General features: G+C 51.5%; 1 protein-coding gene across 2 annotated transcripts in view; it reads left to right on the top strand.

Annotated features, from left to right (window-relative positions):
• Positions 1–5434: 5434 nt before the first annotated feature.
• The window catches only part of TFAP2E (transcription factor AP-2 epsilon), a 42093-nt gene continuing 28402 nt past the window's right edge, over positions 5435–19125 (top strand). The window contains exons 1-3 of one of the 2 annotated variants that reach the window (XM_019488193.2): positions 5435–5580; positions 8340–8789; positions 9183–9234. In XM_019488193.2, coding sequence (XP_019343738.1) covers positions 5530–5580; positions 8340–8789; positions 9183–9234 — 553 coding nt within the window. In that variant the 5' untranslated portion in view covers positions 5435–5529. Of the gene's footprint in view, positions 5581–8025; positions 8258–8339; positions 8790–9182; positions 9235–19125 lie in introns of those variants that run through there. The other variant, XM_019488198.2, reaches the window with a different exon arrangement.

Here is a 19125-nt window from a genome sequence, read left to right on the forward strand (position 1 = left end):
AACTAAGGTGAACATCCAGATGAGCTGGAATATTCAAAACTGCATTTCATATTGTCAGATAAAAACAGACAAATGATTTATCAAAGGCTTTGCCCGCTCCAGATCCCCTTAGCTGTTTTGCCTCTGGTGACTAGGGGTGGGAGGTAACACAAGTGACATATCTGTGCCTGCATCAACAGGAGACCGGACCCCTCAGCTCGGCACCAGCATTCCCGGGCTTCCTGCTGGCGCGTGCTGCTACCGTTATGGCCCTGAATCCCCCCGTCCGTCCGCAGCACTTGGACAAGAGTCTTGCCCCCAGCCCCTGACGGATCCCTTTGAAGAGCCAGATGAGAGGAACGTTTGGTTCCCAGGACCTGCTCCTTGGCCTCTTCTATCATCTGCTACTGGCAACTGAACTATCGATGACACAGACATTTGTGCCACGTGGAAATAAACTAAGAGCCGCAGTCTTCACTCTCAGATCAGCCTCTTAACCAGCCTGTCTGAGGGCAATTGGTTCCCATATGGAGTAGATGTGGGACCTTGAATTTATATCCAAGTCCCCCAGCCCCCTGATCCCTGGACTCTTCAACAAAGGAAGTAATGCTATTAGTCTGGCCGGATGTGGGGAAGCCTGTCCATTGCTAGACAGAAGTGGGGAATAGCTGGTTCCCTTGGAAGTCCCCATTTGGTCCCTAACATACTTGTTTTCTCACCTAACCATACCATCAGCCATCCGCCCCGGCTGTCAAAGAGAGAGGGAGCACAAGCACATGCCTTACTCTAAGAGGGTGGAAGCTGTCTGTGACTTGTTTCCAGAGAAAGCACATTGTGTCAGGTCTAGGACTGCCTGGAAAACGTTGCAGCAGCCTTGTCCCAGGATTGTAATTTCTAAAGCAGGTGCTTGGACAAAGTACTCCTTCGATGGCCAGACTTTTCTTCCTGGCCTGAATTTGCTGTGATGAAGAAGAGGGAATATTTCCTGGTGTTTAGAGGACAGGAGGAAGTATCTTAAGACTCCAGGAAGTGCAAAACTCTAGCAGTCTTGGTTCAGAGATGCTACCTTTTTTTTATACCAACAAAGAAATGGCAAAAAAAAAAAATCTTTCTTTGCAAGCTTTCTTAGTTGGTTTAATAAAAGGTAGCATCTCTGAACCAAGAGTTCTAGAGTTTTGCATTTCTTTTTTGTCTCAGACCAACACAGCTACCAAATACATCCCTTAAGACTCTGGGGAGATTTGCTTTAATTATTATTTGCATTACAGTCAAGCCAAAAGGCCCCACATGTCAGATGCTGCTTATCCATATAGGGAGAGAGTTCCTAGGTGAGAAAAGGGCTTATAACCTCGATGGAGAAGACACAGGGAAAGAGGAGAAGGGCCACAGATTGCTAAGGGGACTTGCCTACGGTCAAGCAGGAGGGCGGAGGCCGAGGTGAAAACTTTGACGTCCTGACTCTCGGCCCATGCTGCCTCCTCAGCTGCTACCACCAATTCTCCCACCAGGTCACAGTCAGGGAATTCTTTTGTGCCTCTATTTTTTCCATTTCCAAAATGGGAACGATAACACCTGCTGCTTCACTCTGTGCCCAGAAGGATCCCTGGGTGACAGGCATTATTATGACTGCCACTGACCTACACCACGGGTGGATCACAGGTGTTGCGTCTTCTACATCAGGCCAGACTGCAGAAACAAGCAGGCTCCTTCTACCCTAGCTTGGACAAAATGGATACCATTTCAGCCCAGTGGACACATGTTTTATTTTGCTTCCTTTTTTACAGCTCCAGTTGCATCTTAAATCCTGCCATAATGTACCCCAGCTGACAGCTTTTATTCATGTCACCCCAAACGCGCTGGCAGTTAAACTAAATATTTCATAAGGTTGTTGTCTGGCTGCAGCGCTGCCTTAGAAATATCATTGAGACCATTTTTTTCTCCACCTAGGACCGTAAAGCAAGATGTGAGCAAGCCAGTTACTGCTGCTAGCTGTGGATTTGACAGCCCTGCACCAAGCCCAGTTGGCCTCTAGAGGTTGCCCTCATGTTAAGTAAGTGCCACTCATCTGAAACCTTTCCATTCCTGCCCCCCCACCTCTCCTTGAAGGCTGGCTTTATGGAGGTGCTTTGTTTGCTCCCTGCATTTCAGCAAAGGATAGGAACAGACCATGATTTATTGGCGCATCTGACAGGAGCCAAGATTTTAGCAGGGACTGTGTCTGTTACTTGCCCTGAAAAAACCTGCAGACGTGCTGAGTGCTGGATGCAAGGTAAGGAATGGTCAGTAGGCACACAGACACGACCGGTGATAAGGTTTTGTCACCTACATTATCTGATCAGGTTTTCCAGCTTTTATAACTTGCCTGCAAACAGTCACAACAGGTGGACACCTGTGGAGAGAAAACCTGGCCCGGGTAAAGTCACTGGCAAAAACTCTCCGAGGTTTCAAAGGGCCCAAGGTTTCATCCTCAGTTCGCGGTGGGCTCAGAAAAGGATGACATTTCTTCACGGACATATACATATACCCAGGAAGCTGTTTGGAGAGGGAGTTCGGGTCTCAGGCAGGAAATCCCCAGTTATTTCAAGGCAACATGCTGTGCACCTTTGCCTTAGCAGCACATATATTTGACTGCAAGTGGATTCTGCTCCTTTGGTGTCTCAAACTCTGCATTGTACAACCAGTGTACATATCATTGTACAACCAGGGCAAAATGCATTTTGCATTGTACAACCAGTGCAAAATGCAGCCTGCGGACCAGATATGGCCTGCCAAGTCATTCTATCCGGCCCATGGATAAAATTTAGAAAATTAATGTTAATCTGCCCTGGGCTGCCCAAAACTCAGTAAGCGGCCCTCCACCCAAAATAATTGCCTGCCCCTAGTATAAATACTACCTGGTACATGAATTGGATTGTAGAGTTGTTTGAAATGATACTGGCCTGTTGCCGCTGGCACAATGAAGCCAGAATAAAGGCACATTACACATTAAATCTGTTTGAGACAAAGATTGTGTTTCAGTGTGTGTTTGTGTTACACAACTGGACCCTAATAGTGACTGGAGTCTCTGGTCACTGCGCCAGTGTAAATAAGAAATAATCACCATTTTGAAACCTCCAAATTAATCTGTGCAGTACTGATGGGACTGCCGGCAAATCCGACAGAGATGACATGCCTTGCAACAAGGATGGTGTAACCTGCCTGTATGGACCGAGGGCATGTTGTACCTCCAAGGGTAAGGCAGGGCAATGGTTGTCCTTGTTGAGGGTGGCAGAGTGGAAGGGACTAGGATGGGCACGTTGCAGAAGGAAGTGCTATGGCAAGCAAGGCTCCACTGTGCTCCACTGCAGTAACGTCACAGAGGTACCAGCCAGGTGAACTGCTCACCTCAGGGCAACAGATTGGGAAGAGAGAGCTCTGAATGCCCCTGCCTGGGCAGCCCTAACCTGATTGAGAAAAAGTGCAAGCAAAACAATACATTTCATAGACATTAGGGCTGGAAGGGACCTCGGAAGATCATCGAGTCCAGCCCCCGTCATAAAGCAGGCTCCCACACTGGTCCTGCTCATTGCAACCAGGACCCAAGGGCACCAGCCTTCCCCTGCTCAAGTCAATGGCAGAACTTCGGCTGGTGATAACAGTAGCAGGTTTGAGCCCTACGTCACTCGATGAGAACAAGCAAGGAGAAGTTAAACCCCCAGGGAGCCAGGGCTGGAGGCACCCTTCGGTCTGGGAATCCCTGTGTATGAGACCACATGCGTGAGCTCCAGACACACACAGTCACACAAGCACACATGCAATCGCGCATTATTGATGCCATCCAAGTTTCTTGCCCCTGCCTCCGAGGCAGCTGGTGCCAGCCGTTGTCAGAGACAGGACTCTGGGCTGGATGGCGCCAGGCTGGCAAGCCCCATGATCCCAAACACATCTGAGAGCAGGTCAGTTGAAGCTTGCTCTCCTAGACACAGGCAGGGGTTTGTCATGAATCGTCTTCACCAGCACCATCTGGTCATGGCTGGGTTTTCATGGCTTTCTTTTTTTCTTTTTTCGCTTGTATTTTGCTTTGGGGAGAGATGTTTAGGTGGAACCGCAACATCCTCTCTAACACTCCCAGCTCCGAAATCCTGGTGCCCTCCCCTGTGGGCAGGCGGCTGTGCTGTGTTTACCATTAGCATTTTATACAGTTTCGCCTTGTTCAGTTGAATAGAGAATCAACATTATACGGACTAGACGGGCGAGGGGCTTTAAGAATGAGCTGGAACATAACTGCAAAATACAGCATGTCCAATCCAATTTTTCTTAGCAAATGAAACGGATCTGGTGGAAAATAAATACAGCGCCAAGGAACTTTCAGGAGCAGCGTCCTTGAAAAGCTTTTTTTTGGGGGGGGGAGGGGGGCGGGGGGGAACTGAAGAGCATTTGAACAGATCAGCCCTTTACACCTCTGTCTAGCCCTCCCCCCTCCCTTAAATACCATCTTTAATAGAAATAAATTAGAATAAATGATCAGCCTCTGCCTCCTAAAGACAGGTGGCAGAGTAATATTAAAAGAAAGGAATAAAAATTCATTTAATGAGCATTGTTAATTAAACCTGGAAATCAAAGAGGTCTGAGTTGTGGGAATTCAGAGGAAAAATGAAAATGAAGGGAGCTGTAGCTCGGGGCAGGAAGAGTGGAATTAAATTAAATTTAATGTGGGATTCTGTTTGTTAATGTCTATCACACATCACAGTGGATTACAGTTTAGGCTAAAGCATTTCTTCTCGGCTGGCACACAAATTGCACCCTGCCACAAAGAAAAACTTCTGTTCAGCCGTGGACAGTCTGGTCCCAGGCACAGGCTTTGTTGCGGGTTGTTATTTGTGTTACTGGAAGGGCAGGCAAGATCAAGGCCCCGCGGTGCTAGGTGCTGTACATACACTGGGAGGGGGGGACTCTTTGCTCTGATGACCTGAAAGCTCACACCCAGGAAGGACAGGGGGGTGGGAAACAAGAGGCCCTGAGAGGTGAGGTCTTGCATGAAGCTACCCCAGGAGCAAGGGGCAGGGGAAGAGCCCAGTTCTCCTGAATCCTGGCCAGACAGAGAGAGGGGGCAGGGTCGTTTTGGGGGCACCATGCAAAAGGTTTCTGGGCAGAAGGGGAAGCCGTGGAAGCACCTGGGCTGGCGGCCGCTGCCTGCAGTGTGCCCGGCATGAACCCCTCCCGCTCCGGCTGCTGCTCCGGGAGGCAGAGGGGGAAGCGTAGGGCCGGGCTAGGAAGCCGCCGACCCCCGGGGCAGCCCCGGGAGGGCAGCCCCAGCCAGCCCGGCCCCGTGCGGCGGCGCGGCAGCGGCTCGGCTCCTCATCTGGTTTAAATCGAGGTCCCCTCCCCTCGCTCCCCCCACCTCAGACGCACCCAGACGAGGCTCGGTCGCTCGCACTCCGCCCGCCGGGGCTCGCAGCCGCCTGCCCCGCGCTGCCTCCCGCAGCCCCGCGCTGTCGGGCCGAGGCCGGGCGGGCTGCGGGCTCCCGCCGCACCCAGCCCGAGCCCCGGCAGCGCCCGCGTCCCGCCGACATGCACTGGAAGAGCGAGGGCGTCAAGGCCGAGCCCTGGTGCCTGCTGCAGGTGAGCCGGGAGGGGACGGGCGGCGGGGCACCGCTTCGGGACCCGCGTGGGTGGCGGGTTCCTGCTGCGGGGGGGCTGGGGGAGGATCCCCCACACCCCACCCCACGGACCTGCCCCCGACGGCCCCGCAGGTCTCGCTCCTCTCCCGGGCCCGGGCCACGGGGTCACTGCGCCCGGGGGCGGCCAGGGGGCTCGGGGCGGGGACGAGCGCGGACACACGTGTGTGTGCACCGCCCGGGAGGGGGGGGGTGCGCGTGTGTGTGCACTGCAGGTGTGTGTACGTGTGCACTGCCCGGGGGAGTGCAGGTGTGTGTGTGCGTGCGCCGCTCGGGGGGTGCGCGCGCGCGTGTGCGGCCGGAGAGATGGGGTGTACGTGAGCGTGTGCAAGTGTCTCTATGTGTGTGCAGGTGTGTATGTGCTTACATTTTGTTTGTGCAGTTACGTGTGAGTGTGTGTGGTGTGCGTGCAGAGAGGTGCATTCGTTTCAGTTTGTGCGCAGCTAAGTTTGTGTGCTGGTGTGCAGCCGGAGGGTGTGTGTGTGTGTGTGTTTAACCAGAAAGGAGTAATTGTGTACTTATGTGTGTGTGGGGGCTGGTAGAAGTGTATTTGTGTGTGTGTGTGTATGTGTGTGTTTAGCTAGAGAGAAGTGTGTGTGCAACCAGAGGAAGAAGTATTTGTGCGTGTGTGTGCGTGTGCGCGCGCGTGCAGTCAGAGAGGAATATTTGTGGCTCTGTGTGTGTGTGTTCTGGGGGGGAGGTGTTCAACCAGAGAGGAATATTTGTGCGGGTGTGTGCGTGCAGCCCGAGGAGTATTTGGGTGTGCATGTGCGGCAAGAGAGGTGTATTTGTTTGTGCGTGCGTGTGCAGAGGGGAAGGTGTAGCTGTGTGTGTGCGGATGCTCTCAGAGAGGTGCATTTCGTTAGTGCGGGGCTGTGTGTGCCATTAGGTGTGACTGGGCTGGGAGGCAGAGTATTTGCGTGGGCGTGCAGCCAAGTTCACGGACTTGCGTGCAGCTAGAGGGGTTTATTGGTTTGCCCGCGTGTGTGTGCAGCAGGAGACTTCTATTTGTTTGTATGGATGTGCGTGTAGCAGATGTATTTGTGTGCGTGCGTGTGCAAGGAAGAGGTGCATTTGTGCGTGCGTGTGCAAAGAGGTGCATTTGTGTGTGCGTGTGTGCAGCAGAAGAGGTGTATTTGTGTGCGTGAGTGTGTGCAACAAAGTGTATTTGTGTGCGTGCGTGGAGCAGAAGATGTATATTTGGCCGTGTGCGTAACAAAAGAGGTATAATTTTGCGTGTGCTTGCGTGCAGCAGAGGAGGTATACTTCTGTGTGTGCGGGCGTGTACTTGTATGTGTGTGCGTGCAGAAGAAAAGGGTGTATATGTGTGCGCAGCAGGAGAGGTGCATTTGTGTGCGTGTTTGTCTCTGTAAACGTGCGTCCAGGAGATGCATTTGTGTGTCCGCGTGTGTGCAGGAGAAGAGGTCTAATTGCGTGCATTTGCATGCAGAAGTGTATTTGTGTGCGTGTGTTTGCAGGAGAAGAGGCGTATTTGCGTGTGCGCTGGGGTGTATGTGTACGTTCATGCAGAAGAGGTCTCGGAGTGTACACGTGTGTGTGTGTGCAGGAGAGGAGTTGTTTGCGTGTACGTGCGAGTGCAGCAGGAGATGTGTGTGTGCGTGCACACGGCAGCCGAGGCGCATTCGTGCGGGAGGGGAGCGGGCAGCTGCCCCGGCCCCGCAGCGCTGTGAAGCGAGGCTCCTCGCTTCGGTGTGGGCAGCGCCCGCAGCTCAGGGCCGGGCAGGGCGCCCTGGACTAGCCTCGGCGGGCGCTTCTCCCCAGGGCTCCGAGCTGGGCTCGTTGCGCCGGGGGCTCCGTCGGCCGCGCTTTCCCCCTCCGTCCCCCGGAGCTTGCGGAGGGGCAGCCCCGGGCCGTGCCCCGGCGGCTGCTCGTGGCCTGGGGGGTGGTGCGAAAGGGACCCCGTGCTACGCCCCGCTCACCCGGTCCGCCCCGTCTGCCCGCGGACCGCTGCAAGGACCCCGCTCTGGTCTGCGCGGCCCGGGCAGCCTCTGAGCCCCCGGGCCGGGATCTTGGCCCGCTGCGGCCGGGGGAGCAGGGCAGAGGCTGAGACGGGACCACCCCCAGCCCTCCCCGCCGGTACAGCGGGTCCCCCCGGCCCAGGGCACTAACCCGCCCCGGCCCATCCCGGGTGCCCCGCGGGTGTCCCCGGTTCCCACTGGGAAATCCCGGCCCGGGTGCGTGGGTGGGGGGGGTCTCCCCGGGGATCGGGGCCGGGGGGGGGGGGTCTTCCCGGGCCCCTCCTCCCGCGTGGGCCGATCGAGGCGACCCCTCCCTGGGCGGGGGCGGGTTCAGCGCGGGGGGTTTTAACCCCGACGAGCTCCCCCGCACCCCCCCGCCCCGGGCTCCGCGCGGCTCCGCGCTCCCCGGCCGGGAGGGAGGAAGGGGGCGGCGTGCGCCGAGCCTCCAACGCGTGCGCGGTCCGACGGGCGCTCCCGGCGCTATATCTGGCTGCATGGAGCCGGGCCGGGCTCAGAGGGCGGCGGGAGCGGGCTGAGCCGCCTGCCCCCCCAACCCCCCCACCCCGCCCCCGGTCCCCGCCCGCCCGCCTCCCGCGGGGCCCCGCCGGCGCGCAGATGCTGGTGCACCCCTACGCGGGCATGGTGAGTGCGGGGGCCGCAGGCGCGGGGCGGGGGGGGCCGCAGGGGGGGCGCAGCCCGGGGCTGACGCGGTTCTCGCCCCCAGGAGCGAGCGGACGGGCCGGCGGGGGGGCGCCTGTCGCAGCTGCCGGCGCTGAACCAGGCGGCCTACGCGGCCGCGCCCCCGCTGTGCCACACGCCGGCCGCGGACTTCCAGCCGCCCTACTTCCCGCCGCCCTACCCGCAGCCGCCGCTGCCCTACGCGCAGGGCCAGGAGGCCGCCTACCCGCACCTGGCCGACCCGTACGGCGGGCTGGGCGCCCTGCACCAGCCGCCCCAGCCGCACCAGCACCAGCCCGCCTGGCCCTCGCAGCGCGCCCGCCAGGACGACGCCGGGCTGCTCTCGCAGAGCCACCGCGCCCTCGGCCTCGACCCGCGCCGGGACTATGGGGCCGTGCCCCGCCTGCTGCACGGCCTGGCCGACGCCGGCCACGGCCTGGCCGACGGGCCCCTGGGGCTGCACGGCCTGGGCCACCACAGCCTCGAGGACATCCAGGTAGGGGCCCGGGGGCTTTCGGCTCGTTGTGGTTGTTTTTTTCGGATTTTCTCGGCCTTTTTCTTTCTCTTTTTTTTGTTGCTGCCCGCACCCCCGCCGGAGCGTCCTCGGGGCTCCCCGGGCGCGGCGCCGGGCGGGTCCGTGCTCGGTTTTAGTAGCGGTTTTAGTCCTCCCCACGACGGCGATGGGGAAACCCGCGGCAACGAAAGCGGCTCCGGGCCGCGGGGAAGCGGGGAGCGGGTGGGCCCCGAGCCGAGGCGCGCTGGCTCCTTGCATGCCCCGCTGCAGCCTGCGCTCCGCGGTGCAGCCCCGAGGTGCCCGCGACAGCCCGGCAGGGCCATGCCCCGTGCCCGGCGGCCGCACGCCCTGATGCCTGCCCTGGTTTGCTTGCAGGCGGTGGAGGAGGCCGGGATGAACTTGCTGGATCAGTCGGTCATCAAGAAAGGTAAGGAGGAGGCCTCGGCCCCGCGGTTCCTCTGCGCCTCGGGGTCGGCTGGAGGGAAGGGAGCGGGAGCCTGTGTCCATGCCCAGGCCGGGAGCGGGCATCCCCGCCGGGGCGTGCAGGGACCCGCGTCTCTCCCGCGGCTCCCATCGCCCCTAGCACAGGGTCGGGGAGAACCTGAAAAGGGGCCCGGGGCACGGGCAGGCTGCGGGCGGGTCTGGAGCGGGTTTGCTTCCCGCCGCCCGGGCCCGGATCAGCCCCGCCAGCGAGAGCGGCCGCGGGGCAGCCCGCTCCTCCCGGGGGAAGCGTCCCCGCCGCGCCGCGCGCCCCTGGACGGTTGCACAGCGCCGGGCACCCGAGCGCGGAAGGGCCGGAGCCGCCGCCGGGGTTGGAGGGGGAGAGGTCGGGGCCAGGGTTTTGTCCCGCGAAGCGCTCGTAGGGAGCGGGGCGGGGACCGGCCGCGAGGCAAAGGCAGCGCGGGGGCTCGTCGGGGATGCACTTGCGATCCGCGCTTCTCCGGCGCGCCGGGCCGGGGTCCCCCCCCTCTCGCCGGGGCAGCGGCGGGCGCATCGCGGGTCCCGGAGCCCGCAGAGCCGCGGGAGGGGCCGCGGGGCCGGCCCGGCCTCTGCATTTCGTTGGCGGCAGCCGGGGCCCGATCCCGCCGCGGCTGCAAACGCGCGCGAATGGCCCCCGCGTGCGAGCGGCGCCTCCCCGCATCCCGGGCGTGCGGGGCCGATGCTTTCCCAGCGAGTCGCGGCTCCTCCTAGCGCCCCTCGTGCGAGCCCGGCGGGTCTCCGGCTCGGCCGGGAGTGGTTCCCCCGCGGAAAGCAAAGGGAACCAAAGCCGCTCCTTTCCACGCAGCCTTTCCGCGGCTCTGTTCTTCCTTTCGCCTTGAGCTGCCTGGCCTGGCCCGCTCGCCGCAACCCCGAGCCGCCTGTCTCTGGTGTGGCTGCGGGTTTTCCATAATTTACGACCGATGCTTCTTCCTCTACCTGTTCCGCAGCCGCGTGCGCTTGAAAGCCTAAAGCCCCGCGGTTAAAAGAGCTCGGCTCCTGTAAAATATTTTTCTAATAAAAACTTCATCGGGGGACGGTTGAGATCATTAGGCGCATGATGGATTTATGCGGCGGCCTGGGATAATAACTTCTATGAAATATTCAAATCCGGCTCTCGGCTTTTCTTAGCGTTTTTATAGGGGCGGGGGAATAAATGGGAGATAGAAAGGACTTGCCCCTGCTGTGGGGTGGTCGTCCTCTGGAAAGATTTAGTTTCATATTGGCCGTGTCAGAGAGCTCAGGCTCAAACTGGTGCACCCCGGGTCACCCCTGGAAGTGACCCACGAGCTGGGTTATGCCTCTGCATCCCTTCTCCTTGGGTGAAACGCCCCCTGATCATCCCGACCATTGTCGGGCAAACACCGCAGGGATGGGCCCGAGGCACCTCTGCCCTCGGGGTTGCACAACCAATTTGCACCAGTGCAAAGGGAGTTGGGCAGGAGCGGGAATGGCAGTGTGGGACATGAGATTTGCAGGGGTGGAGATGAAGGTAAAACTAGCAAAGCAAGAAGGAATTAAGTAAGGTCTCTGTGTTTTAAGGAGTGTTTGTTATTCAAGTGTTGCTCGTAGTTACACCAGTTGACACCCACTGTAACTTTGATTGTGCTAAAAAAAAAAAAGCAGAATTTTCTTATTGGAGGTACTTTTACCTTCTTGATTGGGGCAGAAATTCGGTTGACATCAGTTGTACAACCGGGTAGTCATTACATAGCAAAAAAGAAAAAGAGAAAAAAAATCATGGTGCATTACAGTACCCTTTACAGGGAAATTGTTATTCCAAGAATAAAATTTCATTATACAAGGCATTTCAGGGGAGCATTAACAACCGTAATTATTTTAGCTTTAATTAGAACACATAAGAGGCATTTCATTAAATACCATTGCATGAGAAATTGTTACAACAGGCTGCAGTGTTTGCGCTCTCATTACATGTAAATGTTCGCTGTGCCTTTTGCTTTTTTGCATGTGCCAAAAGCATTAAGGAGAGCATTTATAAAATATACTTCGGTGAGAATACTAAGTCTGGAAAGTTTGGTTGTAATTATAGAGGCGTTTCTTTTCTTCTTTTTTTTTTCTGATTACCCTTTGTAAATTTTTTTGATTACTTATAAAATCTGTCACTCTTCTGTTGGGATTATCATTATTTAGAGCCAGGTTTGCACCCTGAAGATTTTTGCAGCTGGGGGGGGGAATGCCTGCAAAGCAGAGGCATGTGGATACAAGTTGTGTTCAACCTCGGCGCCTGTGCACATTTGCTCTTCTCAATCTGGTTTCTCTTTGAGCAAACTGCTGCATCGAGAAGAAAGATGCACAATATGTTTCAGAACATAATCAGATTTTGATTGTATTCTTTATGGCACCTTTTTAAAGCCCAGCTCCAAGTTTCCCGCTCTGCCCCATCTGAGTGCAAAGAATCTGATTTTGTTGGAGAAAATTGTGAAGTGAATGAGAAGGCAGAGCATGTCAAAGAAATAGATGATCTCTCAGTGTTTTCCAAAACATTTAGTAGGTTCTGTAGTAGTTGTTGTATTATGATAAAAGAAGGCATGTGGGAAAACTTTTAGGTGTGAGTGTCTGTCTGGAAGAAAAAAAAAAATCCATGCTGGGTGGGTGGGGGGGTAGGAACAAAATAAAACCCCAAAAGCAAAATAAATACAAATCTCCAGCTCCCCTCCGTGTTCTTTGTTAGGGAGATCTTTATTCCTGCTCAAAACCCATCCAGTTTTCTACTAAGAAATTAGAAAAGCACAGGTTTTTGACGGGGCCCAATCCTGCCTTTACCAACTGGAAGTTTTGCCAGAGCCACAGGCCCTGTTGTTCACCTGCTGGGCAAACTTTTAAAAAGAGAAAAATGTGTCCTTCGGTTTTAAGCCAGCTGGGGTGAAATTCGCTCCCGGGCAGGGAGGGCAGTGGAAGTGGAAGCTGACTTGTGTGCCTTGCCCAGAGGTGCAGTTCGCCACATGGGCCAGATCCTGAAAATGCACATGGGAGGATGTAGCCATTTACTGGGAGTAGTCAGCGGAGCTCCTGACTGTCGTAGGTGGTAGTTTGTGTTGGCAGAATCGGGCCCTGTCAAAATCTCCTCCTGGAATTCAGCTGCTCCGGCCCTAGAGCCTGGGGCTCTGTAATTCCAATTTGGAGCCCAGGAGGCATGTGAGTCATATTCATGTATATTTAAAAATGCCTGTTTTCTCTACTTTGATTAACAGCTTTTGAAGCAAAGTCCATAACAGCAGGCATGTTGTGACTTAGAGGAAACAAGGGCCTGATCCTTTTCCCATTGAACTCAATGGCCAAGCTTCATCATGTCGGCGGGAACGGCTCAGGCCCCATAGGTTATCCAGAATTTGTATCAGTAGCGGTGCTTAATGTTATGTTAATCCTTACATAACCAAGCGTTTTGCTCTGCGTGTCTGAAGAGAAGGCGTGCTTTTGTCTCCTAAGCCAGGAGTTGCTGATTGATAGTAGTAGTAAATAAAGGACAGAGCCCTTAGTTGGAAGTGGGCAGAATGAATTACCTCGCAGCCTTATTTATTTGGATGTGATATTGCATCACTCCATCTTCACTCATCTCTGCTTACTTTGAGGTTAAACCTGGAAGCTGTCGCTCCCATTGATTTCACTGGGAGTTTTGCCTGAATAAGAATGAGGACATCAGGGTTTGCTTCAGAGCGGGTGTGCTATTTTGGTTCATGAGACACCCATTTGGGTACTGTTGCACTCTCTCCAAGGGCTCCAGTCCTTCCCTACCCTGTCCTACAGAAGGAATGAATTACAAGCTTAAAAAAAAAAAAACCTGCATAGACAAATTCCAAGCAATTTACAGTCAGGTAGTAAAAGTTATGAGGTGAGCAGATTTATAGTGGGGATTTCGTGGTACATTTCTCTCTACAAGATGTTATGGGTAAATGTAAAAAGCACCCAGTTTTGCAATAAATTGGTCTTTAATCTTAAATAATGCAGCAGTTGAGATTAATCCATAAATTCTTTGGGATGAGGCCCCCTGACACAAATCTAAAACAAATCTTTACAGATAAAAAAAAAAATAAAGGGAGGAAACGCCTTATTTAGCTGTTGAGACATGGCTAATTCACTTGATTTAACAATATATTCATTACCCACTCTGCCATCTCTAGAGTAACCTACTTCCATCATGTTCCAAAGATGTTGTGTCCCAGTCGATGGAGCTATTTTTATTCAAGGCAGATACAGGAATCTTGAACCAAAAATAGCACAAAAATATTAATAAAGAGACCTTTAACTTTCCTAACAATAACCTCTGCAAACAGTAGCTCTGCCTGCACAGTCTTTCACTTTGGCATCCCTAGGGTCCATTATGCCTCCTCTTTTTAGTACAGTGACTGTAATTATAGATCTGGCTGGAGCAGATCCATATTCCCTTTGCACAGATTGATACTAACATTTAGTGACTGAGATTTAATGCCATCCATTTGGCCATGGAATAAAACAATTACAAAGCCGCAGCGGATGGCGCGCATTCGGTGTGGTAGATATCTCGTTCAGGTACCTGCAGGAGCAGGTATACTCACAAATGAGGAAACTTCATTTACGCTGAGGGTTTCTTGCCCCAATACGTGTGCTTGTTTTTTATTTTATGTTATCTTATTTTTTTTTTTTTATTTCAATAGTCCTGGCATCCATCTAGTGCCACTAGAGATCATTTCTGCAGAGCCCTAACAGATGAAGTGGTTTGATATAGATCTTTTGTGTTTCCCCGGACTCATGGGACTGAAAATGTATCTTCTAGTCCAGGGTACATGTTTCTTGCTTCTGTTGCTTTCTTGAATCTGAAATAAATAATATAAAATCAGAGAGGGAAAGAAGAGTGCATGTTTATACAAGTCCAGCTGTGTCAGGGTATAGCCACTTGTCTCTGCTCTGTAGGATCCAAGTGCCGAGGGAAGATAATGTAGCTGCTATTAGAGCAGGCACCAGGTACATGCCAATAAGCACACCTGGAACTGGGCATCTGAACATGGTATTTATTTGGTAGTCATAAGTCCATGCCAGACAGCAGCCACATTATATTTCTTTCCGGCACTTGGTGCACAGACCAGGCGCAAATGGGTGGGGTGTGTTTTCATGGCTTCGCTCCCTAGCAAATTTGGAGGCAGCGTAGACATGCTCAGAAAGAGAGGAGAGAGTGCAAGTTCCAAGAACCTTGCACTTCATGGTATCATTCAGAGCTGTACAAAGTGGTTCTAAAGTAAAGCCTCACTGCTTGATCTGTATGTACCCTGCATTGATGTAACAGGTGGCACACAAGGTACAGCAGTGGGGGATCAGCCCAGAGCATTTGACGCACCCTGTAACACTCTGCCCCTGGGGTGAACAACAGGATTGCAGAAGACAGGGAGACTCCTTTGAATTTAAAGGGATCATCCCCATCAAAACAGGACACTATCATCTCCACTGTAACATGTATTATGGAGCAATGCCAGCCTCCTCCTGACCTACTACAGGCTTTGGTGCAGACAGATATAAGGCAGGGTAGATTTGCACCTTATAGACTAATTGAATCATATATGTATGTATATGCAGAGTGAGGTAGTTGGCTGTGTTAGTCTATTCACAGCAGAACTAAATCATATATATAAAATACATATCTGATTTAGTCTGTGACATGCAGATCTACCCTGCATTTTAGTTTTAGTTCAGTGTAGTTGATTTTAGTTAACACGTGTACGTGGTTTAATAAGGTGCAAGTTGACCCTGCCTGTTGTCTGCCTTCAGAATAACACAGCTAACAAATCTCTCTCTGCCAATAATATGTGACTGAAAGGAGATGATGCCGTGGTACACATGTACTGTACCTTTCCATGTACAGAAACTGCATGAACTGTTTGCTTGGCAGCTCTCAGTTTTGAGAGGCAAAATGTTACGGAGTCAGGACCTGATGTTAATGTCCTGACTTGCATGAGAAGCTTCTTCCAGCTCCACAAGCATGGCGCTGGGCTGCAGATCTGAGCCTGCAGTAAAGTGCCCCGGTTTGTGTAGGCATCGTTGCTGAATGAACAACTTATTCCATGGTCTTTGAGCCCCCTTGTTTGTTCACAAAGCGTTTTGTACAATTAATAGTTTTCTCATACTTATTCTTTACTTTGGCATTCTTCCTTCAGTAATTTCTAGGGGTAATTCTTGTCCCATCAATTGTTCAAGAGCACTGTTGTCAAGGAGCATAGTTTAGTTTTGATGTCACCTAGGGTGATATTGGATTGTTTCTAGTCACTACAAGGATGAACCTAACTCCCAGATTCAAGTTTCTGGTGCAAAGATGCACTCAAAATTCACATTCCAGGAATGGACTTAATTTACAGAAATTGTTCATTTTTTTTTTTCCCCAATAAGTTTTAGGTTTTTGTGCTTCTGTGTTCATCTCAGGACAAACATTCATTTGCAAAGGCAGGCAGTTTTATTACCTACTCTTTCACCACTTTGCAGAAAGGCACAGTAATAGCTTGACTACTGTATGTGCCTGTCTGTTCCTGATCCCGGTGTGATGTGCATTGGTTTTATACATGTTCATCTGTCCAGGGCCTAAGTAACTCAAAGTCATACAGCAAATCTATGACAAAGCAGGGAAACTGAACTCCGGTTCCCTGAGCTGCAACCGGCCCTAGCAGGGTGACCCCTTCCCCCGTTGCTTATATGGCAATAATCAAGACATTTAATCTAAGACAAACGGATGAAATATTAATTGCCTAAATTAATTTGATAGGGATATTATGAATATCTTATACACACATATGTACTTCTTTATCTTCTTGTTGGAAAGTACTTTAGAAATACCTACTTCCATATCAGTTTCCCCCCCGCCAAGCTAGCATTAACAGAGGGGGAATAGCCTTTTCTTAACACCATAATTTAACCAAAACAGCAAACTGATGTCTCTGACCACACCACAAAATTTAATTTTGGAGCTTGGCTGCTCTATAGATTTATAGATTCAGCTACATGGCAATTTCTGCTCTTGCTTGCCACCATTATGACTTACAGGCGTGAGACAGCTGCTCACACTCAGACGTTTAAAAACCTTTTTCAGACAAACAGCTCCAGAGGAGGTGCAACACCTGTCCAAAAATGAGGCGCATGAGCTCCAAGTTGAGTTTAACATTGAACAACAGCAGCTTGGTCTCAGAAATAAATGCGGCTGTTGCATTTACATCCTTTCTGATCTAGCCATTTGGTTAAAAAGAAGGGGGGAAAAAAGGACCTGAGGTACTTTAGTGCCTTTAAGACACATTTCCAGCATGAGAGCAGCAGAGGGCATATCTGCCTGAAAAACTTGCGTGTTCATTATGGTACTGAAATGCAGTCGCATTCAGATACTCCAAGCGACGAGGGGGTATGTATCGAGAGAGGGAGAGCGAGATTTGATCTCTACAATGCAGCTCTATAAATAAACAGTTTGACTGCCATGCTTCAGAGTCGCTCAGTATGGACAGAGTAGTATGCAATAAATGCAAGCTATTGTTTGTACCCAATACATGTGTATCACGCAGGGAACAAAATTGCTTGTGCTGATGGAATTGGCTATATTTCCTTAAATTTAAGAGGCACCAGGATCAGGTTGTGTATTTTTAATTTGTTTGGTCTTTACTTTGAGGTTATTCTGCTGCCACAGAGCGGTAGTGCCACATTCCCAATCGGAATCGGGACCCCATTAGATTAGGCACTCTTAAATCTACATTAGGAAACAAGTAACAAGTGCATGTAGCAAACAAAGCGGAAGAGTTGAGTAGAGAAGGGAGGTTGCAAGAATGTAAGCTATTTCTTTGCACTATTTACAAGTTTTCTAGATAAATTTTTCTCCCCCCCCCAAGTTTTCTAGATAAAATAATTCCATTGAAAACTAAGAAGCCTGATAAACACGTCAACTTTCTAGTACAATTTCAGTGGAAGGTTTTCGTGTGCAGCATTAGTACAACTGGGCTTTGCTCAAGTTTTGCGCTGGTGGAGATGGGGGAGTAATTTGTATTCTTTGTTAAACGCACTATATGTAACAATTCAGTTGTACTTAATATAACATGAAGCCTAATATGGCAGGAGAACAATTAATGAATGAAATTAATATCTAGGAGATTAGGGCAACATCATTTCCTGTATTAAGAATGACTGTGCGAGGTGTTACATTGTAAAACATGGAACCACAAAGAGGCAAATTTTTTTAAAGGTTGTATCCATCCTGAGTAAGGAGGGTACTGAGAGGCTAGATTGATTCACATATGCACTAGTGCTCTCACACAGGTTTGACTTGTATGTAAAAGTTTGGCTAATTGTAGCTTTGTTAGCAAAACCCCTAGCAGAGATGCCATTATACAGGAAAGTCCTTGTTTGTCGGGGGACCCGGTAAAGGTGGTATAAACTGCATCCCCGCTAGAGGCGTTTGCTGGTACGGTTCTATGAGCAAATCCTTTAAAGTGTAGTAGGCAAACTCTCAAATACACCACCAGGTATATGGGATATGTTCATACCATCAGATATATACACTGCTCTCTTTCTCTCTCACATTGAAAATTCACGTACTCCTAAATCACCTCTTAATCAAACAAAAAAACACAAAGTTTTTTTCTCTGAACTGTGTCTGGATAGCCATTCCTTCATTGAAATTTTATTTTTAATGTCCTATTAATTTTGGTAGGATATACCAAGGTGTGTGTTAATGTGAGATAACACACTGGGAGCACAGTTGAAGGCATTGGGTTTTTGTCGCAGCCTTCGCAGCGCCTCCCAGGCATGTGTTATCTCTGAGTTTCACGTACCTTGTCATGACTTACTGCTTAATTAGATGGTTTTAAATGCATCCCCTTCCCTCCTCTTTGTTAGTGCTGGAAAACATTTTTTTTTTTTAAAGCTGGGTTCAGAAAAAAGGCTGCTTGTGTTGGTCTTTGGTGTTGATTTGCAAGTTAAACAGACAGGACCTCTCTTTTGGGAAGAGCTGGATTTGGAACTTGGATTTTCTTATAAGAAGTCTGTGTGATCCGCTGGCTGGCACGTGTTATCATCTACCTCCGGGCCTGATCTGTAGGGAAGGTGAACCTGTCCCAGGTCCAGTTACAGAGCCTGGATCTTCAGTTCAAGCCGCAGAGACTCGTGTTTTTAGTTCTGCAGGTTTCACTGTTGACCGGCTGGCAGCCGTCATGCCTGCTCCTGAGCCTAGAGTGGAGTCGGCATTAAATCATGTATTTTTGTACCAGTTTTGCCGTTTCCTTCTGCCCATGTTAAATCACCTCACTTACAGTTACCTAAAAGATCACATTTGTGAGCTCTTTGGAAAGGGAATGAATGTGGCAGACTTAGAGGGATGAGATGAGTGGGTGGCTCTTCCCATGGGGACAGAAGGCACTGACCTAGGAGTGTGAGGAGGATGGAGCGGTGGGTAGGACTGGTGGTGGTCGGAGGACAAGACTCTTGCCCTCATGGTCAGATCCAGTTTACAGACAGCTGTGACAGGACCCTTCAACTTGCCCCTCTTTCCCTGCAAGGTCCCCCTTTGCACCTTGTGTAGCCAGAGCTGATAGGGTTGATGGTGCCTCTTGCTAGCAGGTGGTAGTAAATGCTGGGAGAGAGGTAGTTAGCTGTGTTAGTTCGAAGTCAGGCAGAAGGCAGGGTAGAGATGTACCTTATAGACTACCTGAATTAGAGTGATTATATAAGCTTTCATGAGCAAAAGCTCACTTCACTGGATGTGAAATGGCCTGTTCTCCACAGATATCTGTCCATTGTAAAGCTGGGAGAATTGCGCTTTTCTGGGTTGGCTATTACTAAGTCCTGTTAAATCACTGCTGCCTTTCTATTCTGTTGGAGCATTAATGCT

The sequence above is a fragment of the Alligator mississippiensis genome, chromosome 6, assembly GCF_030867095.1.
Source record: "Alligator mississippiensis isolate rAllMis1 chromosome 6, rAllMis1, whole genome shotgun sequence".
Taxonomy (NCBI): domain Eukaryota; kingdom Metazoa; phylum Chordata; order Crocodylia; family Alligatoridae; genus Alligator; species Alligator mississippiensis.